Source organism: Phacochoerus africanus, chromosome 2 (assembly GCF_016906955.1).
Source record: "Phacochoerus africanus isolate WHEZ1 chromosome 2, ROS_Pafr_v1, whole genome shotgun sequence".
Lineage (NCBI taxonomy): Eukaryota > Metazoa > Chordata > Mammalia > Artiodactyla > Suidae > Phacochoerus > Phacochoerus africanus.
Genome location: NC_062545.1, coordinates 130,552,873 through 130,568,471, shown reverse-complemented (window position 1 = coordinate 130,568,471; position 15,599 = coordinate 130,552,873). Strand labels below are relative to the sequence as shown.

The 15,599-nt window shown below is 52.3% G+C and overlaps 1 protein-coding gene across 3 annotated transcripts; it reads right to left on the bottom strand.

Moving 5' to 3' along the window:
- Positions 1 to 843: 843 nt before the first annotated feature.
- Positions 844 to 14,988, bottom strand: CDAN1 (codanin 1). 3 transcript variants are annotated; one of them, XM_047766574.1, is made up of 28 exons: positions 14,842 to 14,979; positions 14,122 to 14,612; positions 13,700 to 13,906; positions 13,352 to 13,521; positions 13,082 to 13,195; positions 12,921 to 12,999; positions 12,379 to 12,499; positions 12,086 to 12,195; positions 11,557 to 11,646; positions 10,802 to 10,877; positions 9,868 to 10,073; positions 9,443 to 9,563; positions 8,906 to 9,052; positions 8,629 to 8,795; positions 6,855 to 6,942; positions 6,514 to 6,603; positions 6,263 to 6,317; positions 5,913 to 6,046; positions 5,729 to 5,832; positions 5,331 to 5,489; positions 4,896 to 4,959; positions 4,640 to 4,718; positions 4,326 to 4,474; positions 3,089 to 3,196; positions 2,897 to 2,960; positions 2,546 to 2,727; positions 2,207 to 2,314; positions 844 to 1,628 (listed from the first exon to the last, which is right to left on the bottom strand). In XM_047766574.1, exons 1-28 carry the CDS (start codon positions 14,929 to 14,931, stop codon positions 1,503 to 1,505), a joined length of 3,699 nt encoding a protein of 1,232 aa, XP_047622530.1. In that variant the 5' UTR covers positions 14,932 to 14,979; the 3' UTR covers positions 844 to 1,502. The 3 variants fall into 3 exon arrangements, with proteins under 3 accessions (XP_047622530.1, XP_047622531.1, XP_047622532.1); XM_047766575.1 differs by having other exon boundaries at positions 13,700 to 13,903; positions 14,842 to 14,978; XM_047766576.1 differs by lacking the exons at positions 844 to 1,628; positions 2,207 to 2,314; positions 2,546 to 2,727; positions 2,897 to 2,960 and having other exon boundaries at positions 3,116 to 3,196; positions 4,373 to 4,474; positions 14,842 to 14,988.
- Between the last annotated feature and the right edge of the window lie 611 nt (positions 14,989 to 15,599).

Below are 15,599 nucleotides of genomic sequence, written 5' to 3'. Positions count from 1 at the left end.
GATGGGTGCAGAAAGATAAAAGCATTTCTTAAAACTGTTTTGGCTCCCAGGCATTTAGAACTTTCAGATAAAGGCCTTTGAAAATGAAGATGAAGAAAAAAGGTTCAGATGCAAAAACTTAAGGAGTGATGGACAAGCTGAGGGGACAGGGAAGTTGCAGCCTGACTGGGCAGAAGCATGACTACAAAGTTGTGTGACACACCCCCATTTTTAACTTTCTGTGCTGACTGGACCTATTGTGAGTTAAGAGCTTTACCAAAGTCACAGCAGACCTCTCCAGGCCCCGAGCATCTTACCTCCCCTTCCTTGGGTTGAAGATCTCTTTGATAGCTGGGAATTTTCCCCATAAGAAATACACACACACACACACACACACACAGATTGTGCAGGGTGTGCACTTTAGGAAGATTCACTGAGTACCCTTGTCCCTCCCGTGACAAAGCCTGAACCTCTTACACACTGCGAAAGTAGAAAGACCATTAATTTTACAGGAGTGAATGCACATTATCAAGCTAGTGCTTTCTTAGTCAAAATAAGTGCATGGTTTGTTGACATGTAGAAAAATTAAACACCTCAGCACCAAAGAAAATAAGACTCATGAGAGCTGGTAAGCTGGTAAGGCATCCGGTAAGTAGGAGTTGTGCACATTATCCTAAACCTTCACAGGAAGTAGCACAGAAATCAAGACTGCTGGCAGCGAGGTAACCAGGGCTCCAGGCTCACATGATGGAACACCTAGGCACTGCTAAGTGGGCCAGCTCGACCTTGTCAACATCCACCTGCCACTTCACCACCTTCCTCAGGGAAGAGTAAGGTGAAAATAACTAGACATGAAGCCCTTGGTACAGAAAACAGTTTATTTTAAAAAGCACTAATGTTCTGCCTGTGCTTGGCCCCTGGATGGAGCTAGAGTCAAGAGTGACTACCTGCACGGGGCTGAAGGCAGGCGGCGTGCAGGGTAAAAGGTGGGTTTCTGCCAGGCGAGCCCCACCTTATCTGTTGTACATTTTTAAGGAGATGGCAGTCCAGCTCCTGGTGGTAAGACAGACTCTGACTCCCAAGATTCATGTTTGAACTTAATCATTCAAGTCACTTGCCTCTGTCATGATTTCCCAAATCACAGAGCTCTAAGAGGTGCTGGGATAGCAGCAAGTGGTGCTCACAGGAGCCTCCCCACATCATTTCATTTAGTATCCAAGTTGTAAATGCCAACTCTTCTGCTCCAGGGCTGGAGTCTCTAGGCTTTTCCACTATAATCCTGAATCAGGTGACCCCTCCTTCCTCTGGGACTTGGGATGGCAAGCCTGTAGTCAGTGGGATGCCAGGCAGCCACCCTCTCCCTTCACATGGAAACAGGAAGCCTGACGACAGACTTAGCTACTCCCACAGCAGCAAGGGTCACAGTGGGCACTTGGAGTGGCTCTGGGGCCTTGTCTTGAGGCACAGTCAGGCTGGGTTCCAGCGCTCTGGTGAGATGCCCAAGGTAGGGCTACTTCCCAGCCCTAACTCTGGGCCAGCAGAGTCCCCCGGTTTGGCTGCACCAACTCACAAGCTCTCAGCTGGGGCTCTGGCACTTGAGGCTCAGCTGGAAACAGGTTGAAGACTGTTGCTAATTCTTCAACAAAATCCTGGAAAAAGCACAAAGATGACAGAAAAGGATACTTCACCCTTTCTACTAAAAATCAATCCCAAATATCTCTAGCTATTTTATTTTTTCCCAACTGCCTCCTACAGTGAAATGGACTTGAGACCTTGTCCCATTAGCACTCTAGGACATTCAAATTCTGGCAGGGAGAGTGAATGCGTCGGAGGCTCAGACTCAGAATCACCTGGTGAGTACTTCATATGCACGTTCTCTCTTCATGAAAAACCCTAGAAGGTGTAAGTTATTCCCATGTTATGGATGAATTACCTTGTCCCGAATCACAGTAATATTAAGGATGAGCTGAAATTGAAATCCAGCTTATTCTGATTTAAAAAAACGCACCCTCCCTAGGCCATGTTGCTTTCTAACTCCCTGCCTTGCCCTCCTCCATGGACACAGTCCTTCACGCAATAGCCACTTAAATGTGCAGGAGGCCCCCCACAGCAGCCACTCCATTTCAGGGTGGGCCTCAAGACACTTGACAGTCCACTGAGCAGTAGGAAGCTCCCTAAGAATGACACCTGTTCTCTCTCCAGGTAGGAGGAGATGAGGAGTCCTTACCCCCGGCCACTGGGCCTCATGGAGGTTGCCCAGGCAGGCCTCTATCTCCATCCGTCCCATGAGACCCTTCTCCACCAGCTCCCGGAGCAAGAACAGCAGCAGGTCCCACTGCAACACACAGAGAGGAGGGGGTTAGGGCGTCCGGGAGGATTGCACAGTGACCCTGACAGGCAGGACAGAGCTTTGGGGCGGGAGGAGGTGGAGACAAGATAAAGTCTGAGCATGGAGAAGAAAATAAGCACAGCCCCCAAACCAGCTGATCGCATTTGAGGTGAGGGTGGTGGGTATAAAACATGACTGAAGCCTCCCTGCTCCCAGCCGACCACTTCTCTGGCTCACCTCCCTCGGCCGAGTGTCTGCCAGAAGGCCCATATTTCTTGGGCTCAGCAGCAGCTGCAGCGGAACTGGCACCTGGAAGTCATCCTTCCACAGGGAAAGCAGCATGAGCAGGAGCCTTCGAGCCTGCCCTCTCTCTAGCCGGTGTTGTGCCGGGGGGCCCAGGACAGGAATTTGATCTGCAACTACAGGAAGAGAGGAAAACCAAGCTTTAAGTAATGGAGACAGGGTTATGTGGTCAGCCCGTGAGAGGAAGAAGAGCAGAAGAAAGCTCCATTTTCTAATCTTGCCCGTACCCAACCCTGAGAACTGGGGGATCTGGCAACAGAGTGATGTGATAAAAAGGAACCATACCAAGGAGGGACGCTAACTCCACAGAGCACTTTGCCAGATGCTGCTCAGCAGGTGGGCACAGGAACTGTGGGGGAAAAGCAGGGAGACCCTGGACATTAGCGCCATCCTTAGAGCAGCGGCCCAGAGCCAATGCGGCTCTGGTTATAGGCACTGGACAAGGGTCTACAGGAAGAGCATCCTGCCACGTCTCACCTGGCGGCACCGCAGCGTCTCGCCCAGCTGGCCTAGGAGCCGCTCCAGATGCTCTGGGGAAACTCCCTCCTCAGGGTCCCGGGGCCCCACGGCCAGAGAGAGCACATCCTGGAGAAAGTTGGGGTGGGAGCAGAGTAAGGCTTCAGGCCAGGCTATGGCCTAGGAGGCCACAGAGAATGTGCCTTGGGGTAGGGATCGGCCAGTGGAAAGAGGCGAAAGGAAAAGGAAGACCGGGCCCTGGGGTTAAGTGACTGGGCCAAGGTGCCTTTAGACTTGGGGCTCGGGCAGGACAGCACAGCTGGGAGAAGCAACCAAGTGGACAACAGAGGAACGAGATGGAGCAGGTAAGCCGAGGGACAACATACTGCCAGAGAACTCGGGAGGTGTTAATCGTCTTGGGACAAAGACGTACACAGCTAATTCCCAGAGGGCATCTTACGCCGAAAGCATTTAGGGGAACTGTCCTACTTTGTACATATGATATTTCCTGTCCTTTATGGTATTCTGTTCATCTTCTCAGGAGAGTTGAGGTTTCAGTACAGAAATCCTCTGTATATACAAAACCAGTAACTAACGGCTAGGGAGAGTTTTCTTCTCCCTCTTACAGACTCTAAATTTTAGCCGTACCTTCTTAGTCCCTAGTCCAATCTTTTATTTTCCTTTTTTTTGGTCTTTTTGTCATTTCTTGGGCCGCTCCCGCAGCATATGGAGGTTCCCAGGCTAGGGGTCCAATCGGAGCTGTAGCTACCGGCCTACGCCAGAGCCACAGCAACACAGGATTCGAGCTGTGTCTGCGACCTACACCACAGCTCATGGCAACGCCAGATCCTTAACCCACTGAGTGGGGCCGGGGATCAAACCCGCAACCTCATGGTTCCTAGTTGGATTTGTTAACCACTGAGCCATGGCGGGAACTCCCAATCTTTTATTTTCTGACACTACTACCTCTGACCTGGGCCAGAGAGAACTAGTTTCAGACTCTGCCCCATCACTCAGCTCTGCCATTTTTCCTTTTCACCCTTTTGGGTGATTCAAATACAAAACTCAGAGAACAATTACTAAAACCATTCAATTCTGTTCTGCCCTACCTAATTCCACTCAGTCATGAATAAAATGGCAACTAGCTGAATAACACAGAAAACTGCCACACAAATACTGGAGCTGAGGGAGAAAGGAAGGAGACCAGGAAAAGAGCAAGGAGAGGGAGGGGAGCCAAAGGGAGTAGGGAGCTGTGTACTTTTATCTCGGAGATGAGGTGGGAGGGGAGGGGAGCATGGTGCTCACAGGCACGGGAGCAGCCCCTCCGCTCCCCCCGGGTGGCCGACTCAGGACCCTGGGCTCGAAGTGTGCGACTCACAGCTGCCTTCACCTCCCTCCTGATCAGTGCTGCAAGTCAGAGGGAGGACAGAAGAGACGTCACCGAAACAGCTCTGAATAGCCCACCATGCAAACCTATGCCTTCCCCATGTACAACTGGCTCTGAGTCTTGTCTCCCCTGGTGGCCTCCGCCTTCCTGCCAACCCACTCCTGAAAAACTTGCCTGGCCCTTACCTGTGATGTTGGCTGACAGCCAAGCACAGGCTTTCTCTGTTGCAAGCCCCACGGCAATATTCTCTGCACTGCTCAGAACCTGTGACACAGGAGGACTGCAGAGTCAGGGGCCAGTCAGGGACAACGATGAGTGTCCAAGCCCAGGACTGACCCACCTGCCCCAGAAGCCTCACAAGCTCGCTCTTGCCCGCGCGCTCTCTCTCTCACTCTCACACACACACACACACACACACACACAGGACTCCTTCCTACGTACAGCTGCCGGGGTCTCCTCAGGAAGCAATGCCTGCACGGCACCTGGGCTCTTCTTTTGGCAGAACCTAAAAAGAGACAAAGGTTGCTGATGTCTAGATATGTCTGCCTGGCTCAGAGAAGGAGATGTCCTAAGTGCACCAACCACCCCAGCCAGGAGGGCTCTGCCTCAGGGGAGGCACTCAGCCCTCCTACCCCACCCCGGATGCTGGGGGAATGGATACCCAACCACAGGCTCTTCCAATACCACTCTGGACTTCGGGTCCTAAAACCTCCCAAACCCAAGGTAAGAGCCTACAGAGCGGGCAAAAAAAGAATGAAAAAAGCAGGGTGGGGAGAAGACATGAAATAAAGGAGGAGTATAATGAGGGCAAAGGGACAGGAGAGTAAAAGCGAAGAGGGGAGTGGCGATGAAGGTCCAAACAGACTGGCGCCTTACTCCCGCCCCAGGGTCAATGCCTGGGCCCCGTGGGGGCACAGCTGGGAACACAAGATCTCCAACAGCTGGGCTGGGTCTCCCCCTTCTCGTCCCTGCGTCACCAGCTGCTCCTGAAGAAGTGACTCTGCCTGGCGCACCAGATCTGCCACCAGTGTGGCCCTACAGCAGGAACAGCAAAGTTTGGAGGTAGTTGGAAAAGCTGAACAGGAAAGGAGCTGCAAATTCAAGGAAGCCTGGTCAGAACTAACATTCTAAGAACATTAGCAATTTTAGCGGCCCTCCTGCCGCCTGGCCGATGTCCTCTATCACCCGCTCCCCCACACCCTCAGGCTGACTTTCCTCAGTCTGAAGGGAAAAATGGTAAGGAAATGAGACTGGAACCCTCAACCCAGGCTCACTTGATATGCTTGACACAGTTAGAGCCAATTCTCTCTGCCACAAACTCCACAGTCCTGCGCAGGGATGGCGGCTGGTTGTGGAAGAAGGCTTGGGCCAGCTGTGCCTGCGGGGAGGACGGAGCACTGTGTGGAGTGCTCCCTTTCCCTTTCCCCTGGGTGACGCCCGCCTCACCCTGCCCCTTACCTGCAGCCCCTGGGTGGTCCGGGGAGGCTGGGCCCCCAGCCCAGTGGTGGTGGTGGGGGTGATTTTCCTCACGAAGCCCCCACTCCGCCCACTGCTGCCTGATACCCATGAAGCCAGCAGTTTGCGGAGCTCTCCTGCATCAGGGAAGCCCAAGCACTTAGTTCCAGAACCATCCCACCCTCCCAAGTATCTTGACTTTAAGCATTTGTGGAGTAGAGAGAATGAGGCAGCAGGGAGCGCCTAAGAACCAAACAATGTATTAGGGTGCTGGGCCCCCAGGGTGCCTCTTGGGGACTCACGAAGGGACAGGCCAAGGACTGGGATCCTCGGCGGGGAGACTGTATCCTCACCAATATAGGGGCAGCAGGTGTAGAGCAGGTGCTGGTCCACGACAGGCATGCTGTCCTGGGGGAGAGAACAGGCCAGGGATGGGGAGGCAGGCTTCCTATCCCCCCAGCATGCCAGAAATGGGGCACTCAGGTGAGAGCATCACATAAGACTTTAGCCTCTACTCTGGCTTGTCTCCAGCTGGGCCACACCAGGCAGCCTGCCTCCTTGACTCTTGTGGTTCCCGTGGTTCTGGCTGGATGCCCACACTTACCAAGCCATGCTCTGAAACTACTGTGTTCACCTCAAAGGCATCCAACTGACCATCTCCCAGAAAGAATAGGTCCTCAGGGACTGTGGGAATCTGACAAGAGATCAGCGCAGTACAAACTCCAGTCAGCACTTTAGAGATTCATCACACCTTCTTCCTTGTAGTTTCAGGGTTTAGACACCAGGTTCAAAGCAACCTTCCTCTCAAACTATGGCAAACCCTGGTCCTCCTCTGGACCTTCACCTTCTGGCTCTGCCCTGGTTCAGACTCAGACACCCTCCCTCTCTCCATCTCTAGCCACAGTAGTTACCCCCTTCCCCAATTTGGACCCTCACTCCACCAACCTGGAAAAGCCAGCCCAGGACAGCCAGCAGCAACAGCTTGTTCAGAAAACACATCTCCCCTTCACTTTCTTTTGACAAGACCAAGCTCCTAAAAGGTAAATGAGGGTGTGAACGGAGTCTGTGCAAAGAAAGAAATGGAATGGCATAAAAGAAAGCTATCAATGGGGAGATAATTCTCAACAGTAGACATAGAAGGGACTGCTGTCATGCAGGCAACCAGGTCTTACGGCCCCTCCCAGATGTGTATTCCTCTTAGCTGGGCCACAGTAGGGATAGTAAAGGGCCAATAGGAGCAAAGGAAATAATTTAAAAAAAGTGAAAAGACAACCCACAGAATGGGAGGAAATCATTGCAAATGAAATAACCAACAAGGGATTAATCTCCAAAATACATGAAAATCTCATACAGCTTTATATCAAAAAAACCAAACCACCAAATCCTAAAGATGGTCAGAAGATCTAAATAGACATTTCTCCAAAGACAGACAGATGACCCAAAAGCACATGAAAAGACGCTCAACATTCTAATTATTTGAGAAATGCAGATCAAAACTACAATGAGGGATCACCTCACAACCCTCAAATGGCTATCATCAAAAAAGCCTGGAAACAATAAATGCTGGAGAGGGTGTGGAGAAAAGGGAACCCTTCTAAACTGTGGGTGGGAATGTAAATTGGTGCAACCATCATGGAGGCTCCTTAAAAAACAAAATATAGGCATTCCCATCGTGGCTTAGTGGAAATGAACCTGACCAGTATCCATGAGGACGCAGGTTAGATCCCTGGCCTCACTCAGCAGGTTGAGGATCAGACATGGCTTAGATCCCGTGTTGCTGTGGCTGTGGTGTGGGCCAGCAGCTACAGCCCAGATTTGACTCCTGGCCTGGGAACCTCCATACGCCACAGGTGCAGCCCTAAAAAGTAAAAAAAACAAAAAAACAGAACTACAACATGAATATGACCCAGCAATCCCAATCCTGGGCATATATCTGAAGGAAACCAGGAAACCATAATTCAAAAAGATACATGCACCTCAGTGTTCATTGTAGCACCATTTACAATACCCAAGACATGGAAGCAACCTAAATGTCCATCAACAAAGGACTGGATCAAGATGTGGTACATACATACAATGGCTTTTTACTGGGCCCTAAAAAGGAAGAAAATAATACCATCTGTAACAATATGGATGGATCTAGAGATTATCCTACTAAGTGAAGTAAGTCAGAGAAAGACAAGTATCATTAGGAGTTCACTAATATGTGGAATCTAATAAAATATTATATAAAAGAACTTATTCACAAAACAGAAAAACTCAAAGATTTTGGTTACCAAAAGGGCAACACTGAGAAGAGGGATAAATTGGGAAGCTGGGATTGGTATATAGATACACTACTATAAACAAAGTCAATAAGTAACAAGGACCTACTGTATGGCACAGGGAAATCTACTCAATACTCTGTGTTAGCCTATATGGGAAAAGAATCTGAAAAAGAACGGATATATGTATCACTGATTCACTGTGCTGTACACCTGAAGCTAACACAACATTCTAAGTCAACTGTACTCCAATAAAATTTTTAAAAAGTGGTGGGGGAGCAGTCAAAGTGCAATTAACCGCTCACTGTCTTTCCTTGTGGCCTGGCCTCTTCCCTAAGGGTCAGTTCTGGCTGTGCACACAGGAAACAAAGGCTGCTGGACCCTCTTCATAAATGGCAGCCTCAGCAACATTGCCCCGGTACCCTTTGCTCAAGCTGTGCCCTCTCTCTACTCACCGATGCAGGTGCAGCAGGAGGGTGAAGATGCTGCGGTAATAGTCCAGCATGGGGACAATGTGGTCTGCGAGGGAAAGGAACTCCACCAGCCAGGGCACCGTGAGCACTGCTCGGCGGGCCCGTAGCCCCTGTTGCAGCAGAGCCCGCACATCTAGGGCTGGGGGCACCTGCAGGGCCAGTGTCAGTCAGCAGGCATTCTGGGGGGCTGGGGAGACCCTTCTAATGCCAGTGCCTTGCGTCTCCTCCCAGCTCCCTCCTTACCAGAGCCCCCATTCACCTGGCTCCTCAGGGCCAGAATGGAGTCCTGGAGCTCACGGGTCGGGGGTGGTTCGGGCCCCCGGTATGGCAGAAAAGCCACAAAGCCAAGGAATTTAGCCAGAAGCCTCAGGCTGAGCAGCACCACAGCAAATTGCCTCCGTTCACCCTTCAAGAAGTAAAAGTCCTAAGCATAAAGCTTCTAGAACAAAACCAAAACTGTTACAGATTTCTTCTTGAAAATACCCTTTTTCCACTAGGTCAGAACCCCATCATCTCCTATGTTCCAGTTTCTTTCTTTCTTTTTTTAGGGCGGCACTTGTGGCATATGGAAGTTCCCAGGCTAGAGGTCAAATTGGAGCTGCAGCTGCTGGCCTACACCACAGCCACAGCAACAAGGGATCCAAGCTGCATCTGTGACCTACACTACAGCTCACAGCAACATTGGATCCTTAACCCACAGAGCAACGCCACGGATCGAACTCGTGTTCTCATGGATACTAGTTGGGTTTGTAACCCGCTGAGCCACAAGGGAACTCCTCTTGTTCTGCTTTCTAACCTGCCAGTCCACGTCTGACTCTCCGTCTTCATCACTAGGCTCAGGCTGAGGCAGGGCAAGGCTGTTGAGCTCCCGGATCTTCAAACTAAGACTATCCATGAGATGCTGGTTAAACTGGAAGCTATGAAGGGGAGAGGGGAGAAAAGGCACCAGAAGAGATGTAGGAAGGACCAGAATAAAGAGGTGCTACACACAGAAAGGCTCAGCAAGGTGGACAAGGGAGGCCAAGGAGCAATGAGGTTACCCATGTGGGCTAAAGAATGAGAAGGGACATGGAGGCAGGAGGTGTGGGTTAGAAGGAGCCCCGATCACCCAGCCCCACCATGTTCTGCTCCAGGCCAAGGAGAGAAAACTGTCTACTCTTCTTCGAACATAAACCTTTCCTGGCATGTGCCCTCATTCTTTGCGTAACAGGGGACCTTTACCTGCTGGCACTTAAGATGAAGTCTCTGAAGAAGCCCTGACAGCCTGGGAAAGTGGGGGGTGGGCAGGGACCCCCGCTGCTCTGAGGGGCCACAAGCCGTTCCTGTAGGCGCCGCAGCCGCCCTAGCTTGTCAGCTCCAAGCATATTTAACACATCCGGAGTCTCACCCAAGACGGTGCCCCCAGCGCCACCAGGACTCTGACACATCTAGGGCAGGGGGAAGAGGAGAGAAACCGAAAACCAGTTAAGTTTTTCTGGGAAGAACTGAAAAAAATGAGGAGGAAGCAATGAAGCCAACCATGTATCATGTGCCATAGATACATTTTTTTGAGGTCTGGATTATACTCTTTTTTTTTTTTGGTCTTTTTAGGGCTGCACTCATGGCATATGGAAGTTCTCAGGCTAGGGGGTGAATCAGAGCCATGGCTGCCAGCCTACACCACAGTTCAAGGCAATGCCAAATCCTTCACCCATTGAGCGAGGCCAAGGATCAAACCTGTGTCCTCATGGAAACTATTTGGGTTTGTTTCACTAAGCCACAACCGGAATTCCTATATTCTTGTTTTTACAGGTGAAGAAATTGAAACTTCAAGATTCATCATTTGCCTAGGGTCACAAAAGCTAGGATTTGAAACTGGACCTGTCTGAGTCCTAGGCCTGTGCTCTTTCTGTCACAAGAAAGGACAAGGGCAAGGAAGTCGTGAGAGGCTGAAGGAAAGCCAGGGAAGCAGGGGGTGCAGGCATGTGAGAGAATGCTCTGGCTCCTCTCAGGCTGCCCCAACATCAACCACCACCCAGAGAGCAGAACTCTTATTCAACCTCCAGCCAAGGGCCTTCCCACCCACCTGCCTGACCAGTCCCAAAGTGCCAGCCATATCCTGGCTGCCTATAATATATACTGTCCGCTGCAGATGAATCTCCTTCTGGGCTATTACCTGGAGAAGTTGTTTTTGGAAAAGTCGAACAAAATGGCTGTGGCTGCAGGCTGCAGAGAGTTGACTCATCATGGCTCTGAGGAATGAGAGACACAGATGGAGTTGTGAGGGAAGGAGGAGCAGGGGAAAAAGATCTGAGAGAACAAGCCAATCCTTGGGCCTTTCAGCCCTTTACCAGGGACTTGAGCAGACCTCTGCCAGAGCTGGCACAAGGATGTGGGAAAAGGCATGGGACACTTTCCTCAGCACGGAGATCCTTCAAGGCTAGAGATACATTTAACCCAACAAGGAATAATACCACCCCTCTCATCTTCAGTTACACTGAGTGCCTGTGAGCTTTATGACCAACATGGATGGTGGATCACTGGACAAGAGGATATTCTTTCTGCATTCTAGTTACCTAGGTATGCAAAGTGATCCGTGTTGTCAAACCAAATGATGGAGAAAACAGGTCAGAAAGGGTCTAACCAGTGACTTGGGCCAAAACTCAAGCAACCTGGAATAAGAGCGTTCCAAGCACTCGAAATCACAGAGCATGTGCAAATCATTTCTGAGTGGAAGGAGCTGGAGAGACAAATCCCTTCTGAGTAGAGGCAGAGGTGGCAGTAACTGGAGAGATGAAGGAGGACAGAAGCTAACAGCTGGGAGCTAGAAGGAGTGGGGCAAAGCCTTCCTCCAATCAGCTACCAAAGCACTGCTAGACTGCTCAGTGTTGGAAGCAAGGAAGACAAGGTGACTAGTGTCTGAGCACCTACCTGATCCTGCTGCCCAAGCCCTTCTCAAAATCCCAGCCGGGCTCCTCGTGGCGGTCTTCCCACTCTCGAAGCACCTCATAAAATACATCCCTGACAGACACACAGGAATGCCTATCAACGGAGGCACAGCTGACCTGACTCACTCTCAGGAGTGCCTTCCATAGCTTAGAACTGAGGCCAGGACTACCCCACAACCCCATTCCTTTCCTCTCCAAAGTGCTCTACATGATAACACTACCATCTGGGAAGCAGGACACCACACGCTTCACATGCTTCTGAGGGCAGTTAAAGCTGATCTGGCAATCTGGCCTGAGAACCCTGTGACTAGAGTCACAAACCTGTGAGAAGGCTGCTAAAGTCAGAGGTTCAAGTCCATGGATGGGCATGAAACAGAATGAAGCTAAGCAGCCCTTATGATATTTGCTAGGAATGGTCTGCTGGTGCTAACCTACCACCTGTTCATGCCAAACTCCTAGTTTTTATGAAAATGCTGCATCACCCCTCTCCCAAAGTTCCCTTCTCTTATCACCTCTGTTTTTTAAAAGTATGAAAGGCTCGGTCACTGGAGAAGTTGGCACGATTGTCAGTTTCTGGCTGGAAGGAGACAGCTTGAGCAGACGGAGGCATTGCCAGAGAGACCTAAAAAATATGGCAGTGGCATTAGGGACTGAACCGGCAGGGTTCATGTGCAGAAAAGTTCATTCCCATATTCCAGCCCAGTTTTAGCCCATATGACACTAGAGTGGTGTGAACTGGGGTTCCTGGATTGAGTCTGGGAGAGGTCAGGTCCGGGCTAGTAGATGTCTAAGATGGGGTCACTACCTTGGCAACGCTGCCCTCATAGGCAGCTCGGAGGCGGCCTTGCAGAGCTGGTGAGAAGCATAATAGCCGCTCATTCTCAGCCAACAGCTTCAGGGTCCCTTTGTCCAGGTGGGAAAGAATGCTATAGGGACAAGAGCACAAATGACTGGGAATGAGACAGACTGCAAACAGGAAAGAGGACACCTGCACACTACACAGCGCATTACCTGGACCATGGAGCGGGTACATAAGGAAAAATCATGGGCCAAGGATTAAAGATGATGAAGGCAAAGGGGAAGGAAATGAGATCTTAGGGAGCAAGGAACAAGAGAGCAGGGCAGAAACATTAGACATAAACCCAAAGGTCAGCTACCAAGACCACTGGTGGCAGTTTGATTCTCTCAAGAGCTAAATTCATAGCCTTGACATAAAATTCAAGGCTACATTTAGGAAAAGGTCCAGGGTCACTGCATCTGTGTCAAGCGCAAGCATGTATCCAAGTAGCCAGAGAACCAAGTAGACAATGGGAATAAGGCTCAAATGCCTCAACTGGAGAAACTCACTGAAACTGATGCTCCAAAACCTGCACAGCAAAGAAGACACAATCATGGACACTCTGGAACAGCGGGCTTTCCAGGGAATCTACAAGGACAGTGCCAAGCTGCTGGTTAAGAATGATTCCATTTCCAGACCCCATTTCTCAAAAAGAGGCTGGTTCACTGACCTATGGGTCCTGGACTTGGTTCAAGGTCACTATCCTTGGCGACCACCATTCTCCGGGCAGTAAGAAGTTGAAGGACGAAGAAAAGCTCTAAGAAGAGGTTTGGTACCAGGTTCTCTGGATAAAACAAACAAACAAACAAACAAAAACAAACCTCCAGGACACTGAACACCATTCAGAACCCAGCAAAGTTCAGTTCTACATGCCTTATCAATCTTTTTACCCTATAGTTCTACAAGTATCTCCATTCCAATCCCCTTTGCTCTTACTGACCTGCAATGCATGAAGAGTAGACAAGGGCTACTAGCTCCAGGCGCCGGCGGTAAGACACTCTGGCAGGGTCAGCAGGTTCAGCTGTGAGGTTTCCTGTCCGCATGGGGTGAGGGCACCCTGATTCTGGGGTTGGACAGGCAGGAGCAGATGACTGCTGCAGCTGCTTAGAACTATGGGGAAAGTAAAATGTCAGGAGCAGTCAGCCTAGCTTCCCCTCCACAGCCACCCTCAGGTTCCTTCAGAAACACATCCACAGCCCAGGGTTCCCAGGGGTCAAATCAATCATGGAGAAACCCTGCATATCCCCTATGGTCGAAGCTGACATCCCAGGGAGCGGCAAGGCCATACCGCTCCTTCCTGAGCATCTCCCGCTCCTCTTGGAGACTTCGGCACCCTGAGGGGAGGCCATGGCCCCAAGGGCTAGTGTCCAGGACTGAGGGTTGGGAACTGGGGACACAGTTGATTGGGGGTGAGGTGAAGCAAGTCTTGGGCTTGGAGAGTGACCGCTCTTCGCTCACCGGAGTTGGGTTGATCCTGCGTGAAGGCTTGGTCCTGCTAAGGAGTAGCCACAAGTTTTTCTCAAATTCTTTTTCAAGCATCTCCCCCTCCACCACAATCTCATTGCAAAACACGCCTCGCTATGGTAGTTATCTCTTTTCCAACCTTCTTGCCAATACTACGCTCTACCATAGAGTACCTAGCCTTAATTTACTGACTGCCCTAGCGGAGCCTTGCTACCACCCATCTCCTCGATGAAGGCTGATTCTCACCCTGCAGAGCCCGGAGGAACCGAGCCTACGGGAGGGAACTCCTCCAGGTTGCTGAGGTTTGGCGGGTCAGAGCGCGCGAGGCTAGGGCTGCTGGGGCTGCCGGAGCTCTTGGGCCTTCGGCCTCCGGCCCAGGGTAAGCTCTCCCCGCTGACTCCCTCCTCCAGGCCCCCGGGGCCCCGGCCTCCACGCTCGCGGGCCGGCCCCGGGCCCCGCCTCCTGCCCCCACGGCGGGCCGAAGGGGCCTCAGCTGCGGCAGCGCTCGAAGGCTCTGTCGGAGGGAAGAGCTGGCTGCGCGCTCCGCGGCCCCCCCGCGGCGGGCCCCCCGGCCTCCCTGGCAAGGCTGCGGAGGAGCCAGGGGCCTTGGCGGGGGTTGGGGGGCCCTGCGGGAGGACGCGGCTGCTCTGCTCCCTCAGGAAGTTCAGCAGGAATGGAACGAATTCCTTCCGTAGTGGCCGAAGTGAGCTCAGCGCGGCCGCCTCCCCGGGGTCATCCTGAGGAAGAAGCGGCAGTGAGCGAGAGGGTCAGCTGCCAGCCCGCGGCCACGAGCAGTAGGGGCTGCAGGGCGCGCTGAGGCAGGCGGGCAGCCGGGGCATCGGCCCCTAGTTGGAGAGTACTCGGCCCGGGCTGACAGCCAGGCACCCCAGAAGAAGGGGACCGGAGGATTGGTGTCTCCGCGGGAAGCAGTTTCGGGCCAGGCTGGGGGCGTGTCGGCACTGTTACCTCCGAACTCTGGGCGCTGTGCGCGATCCACCGCACGGCGGCTGCGACCGACAGCTCCTCTCTCAGCAGCGACTCCAAAACGGCCGCCATCCCGGTTCGGGCGCTCGGAGGCGATTGCGCAGGCGCCGGCGCGCCACGGGCGGTCTGGGAGGGGCGGGGCCGGCGCCGAGGGGCGACCGTTGGGCCGCGGGGCGGAGGAGGCGGGGCCGTGGGCGGGGCCGGGACCGGCGGCGGCGGGGCTTCCCCATGCTGAGGCTCGGCTCGGGCCTTGGATGAAGGCCTCGGCTGGGCTTGCGGTTACCGGCCCAAGGCCCGGTGGTTTGCTAGGTGCGGCGCGCCGCTGTCGGTGAGACCGGGTCCCGGCTGCCCTGGGCCGAGGGCGACCTGCTGGGGCTCGGGACGCAGCCGGGGAGACCTAGGGCCCAGGAGAGCGGCAGGACGGTAAAGGTGAACAAGTCTCCGGGGAAGGAAGATGCCTATATTTACGATAAACACGTTCTTTTAAGAGTTTACGTTGTCTAGTTTTCAACCATCACCACCCCGAAGAAGTTAGGAAAAAGTTAACTTAATTTTGACATTGTCTTTCTCAAAGGCTGCGTTTTCAATCCCGTCCCATCCTGTACCCAGGCACTGTTTTTCCAGGATTCACCATCAAAAGATGACTTAAGACTCTTAAGACTCAATTCTTGCAGGGGCGCTTTTTATGATCCTCAGCCCACAACCCTCAGAGTGCTTCAGGCCGTCCTGCACACATAATC

Excerpts from the sequence above, each read along its gene's own strand:
- CDAN1 (XM_047766574.1), bottom strand. The coding sequence starts at position 14,931 with ATGGCGGCCGTTTTGGAGTCGCTGCTGAGAGAGGAGCTGTCGGTCGCA. Across the intron at positions 5,490-5,728 it reads AACTGTGTCAAGCATATCAA|GGCCACACTGGTGGCAGATC; the intron begins GTGAGCCTGGGT and ends TTCCTGCTGTAG. Across the intron at positions 2,315-2,545 it reads CAGACACTCGGCCGAGGGAG|TGGGACCTGCTGCTGTTCTT; the intron begins GTGAGCCAGAGA and ends TGTGTGTTGCAG.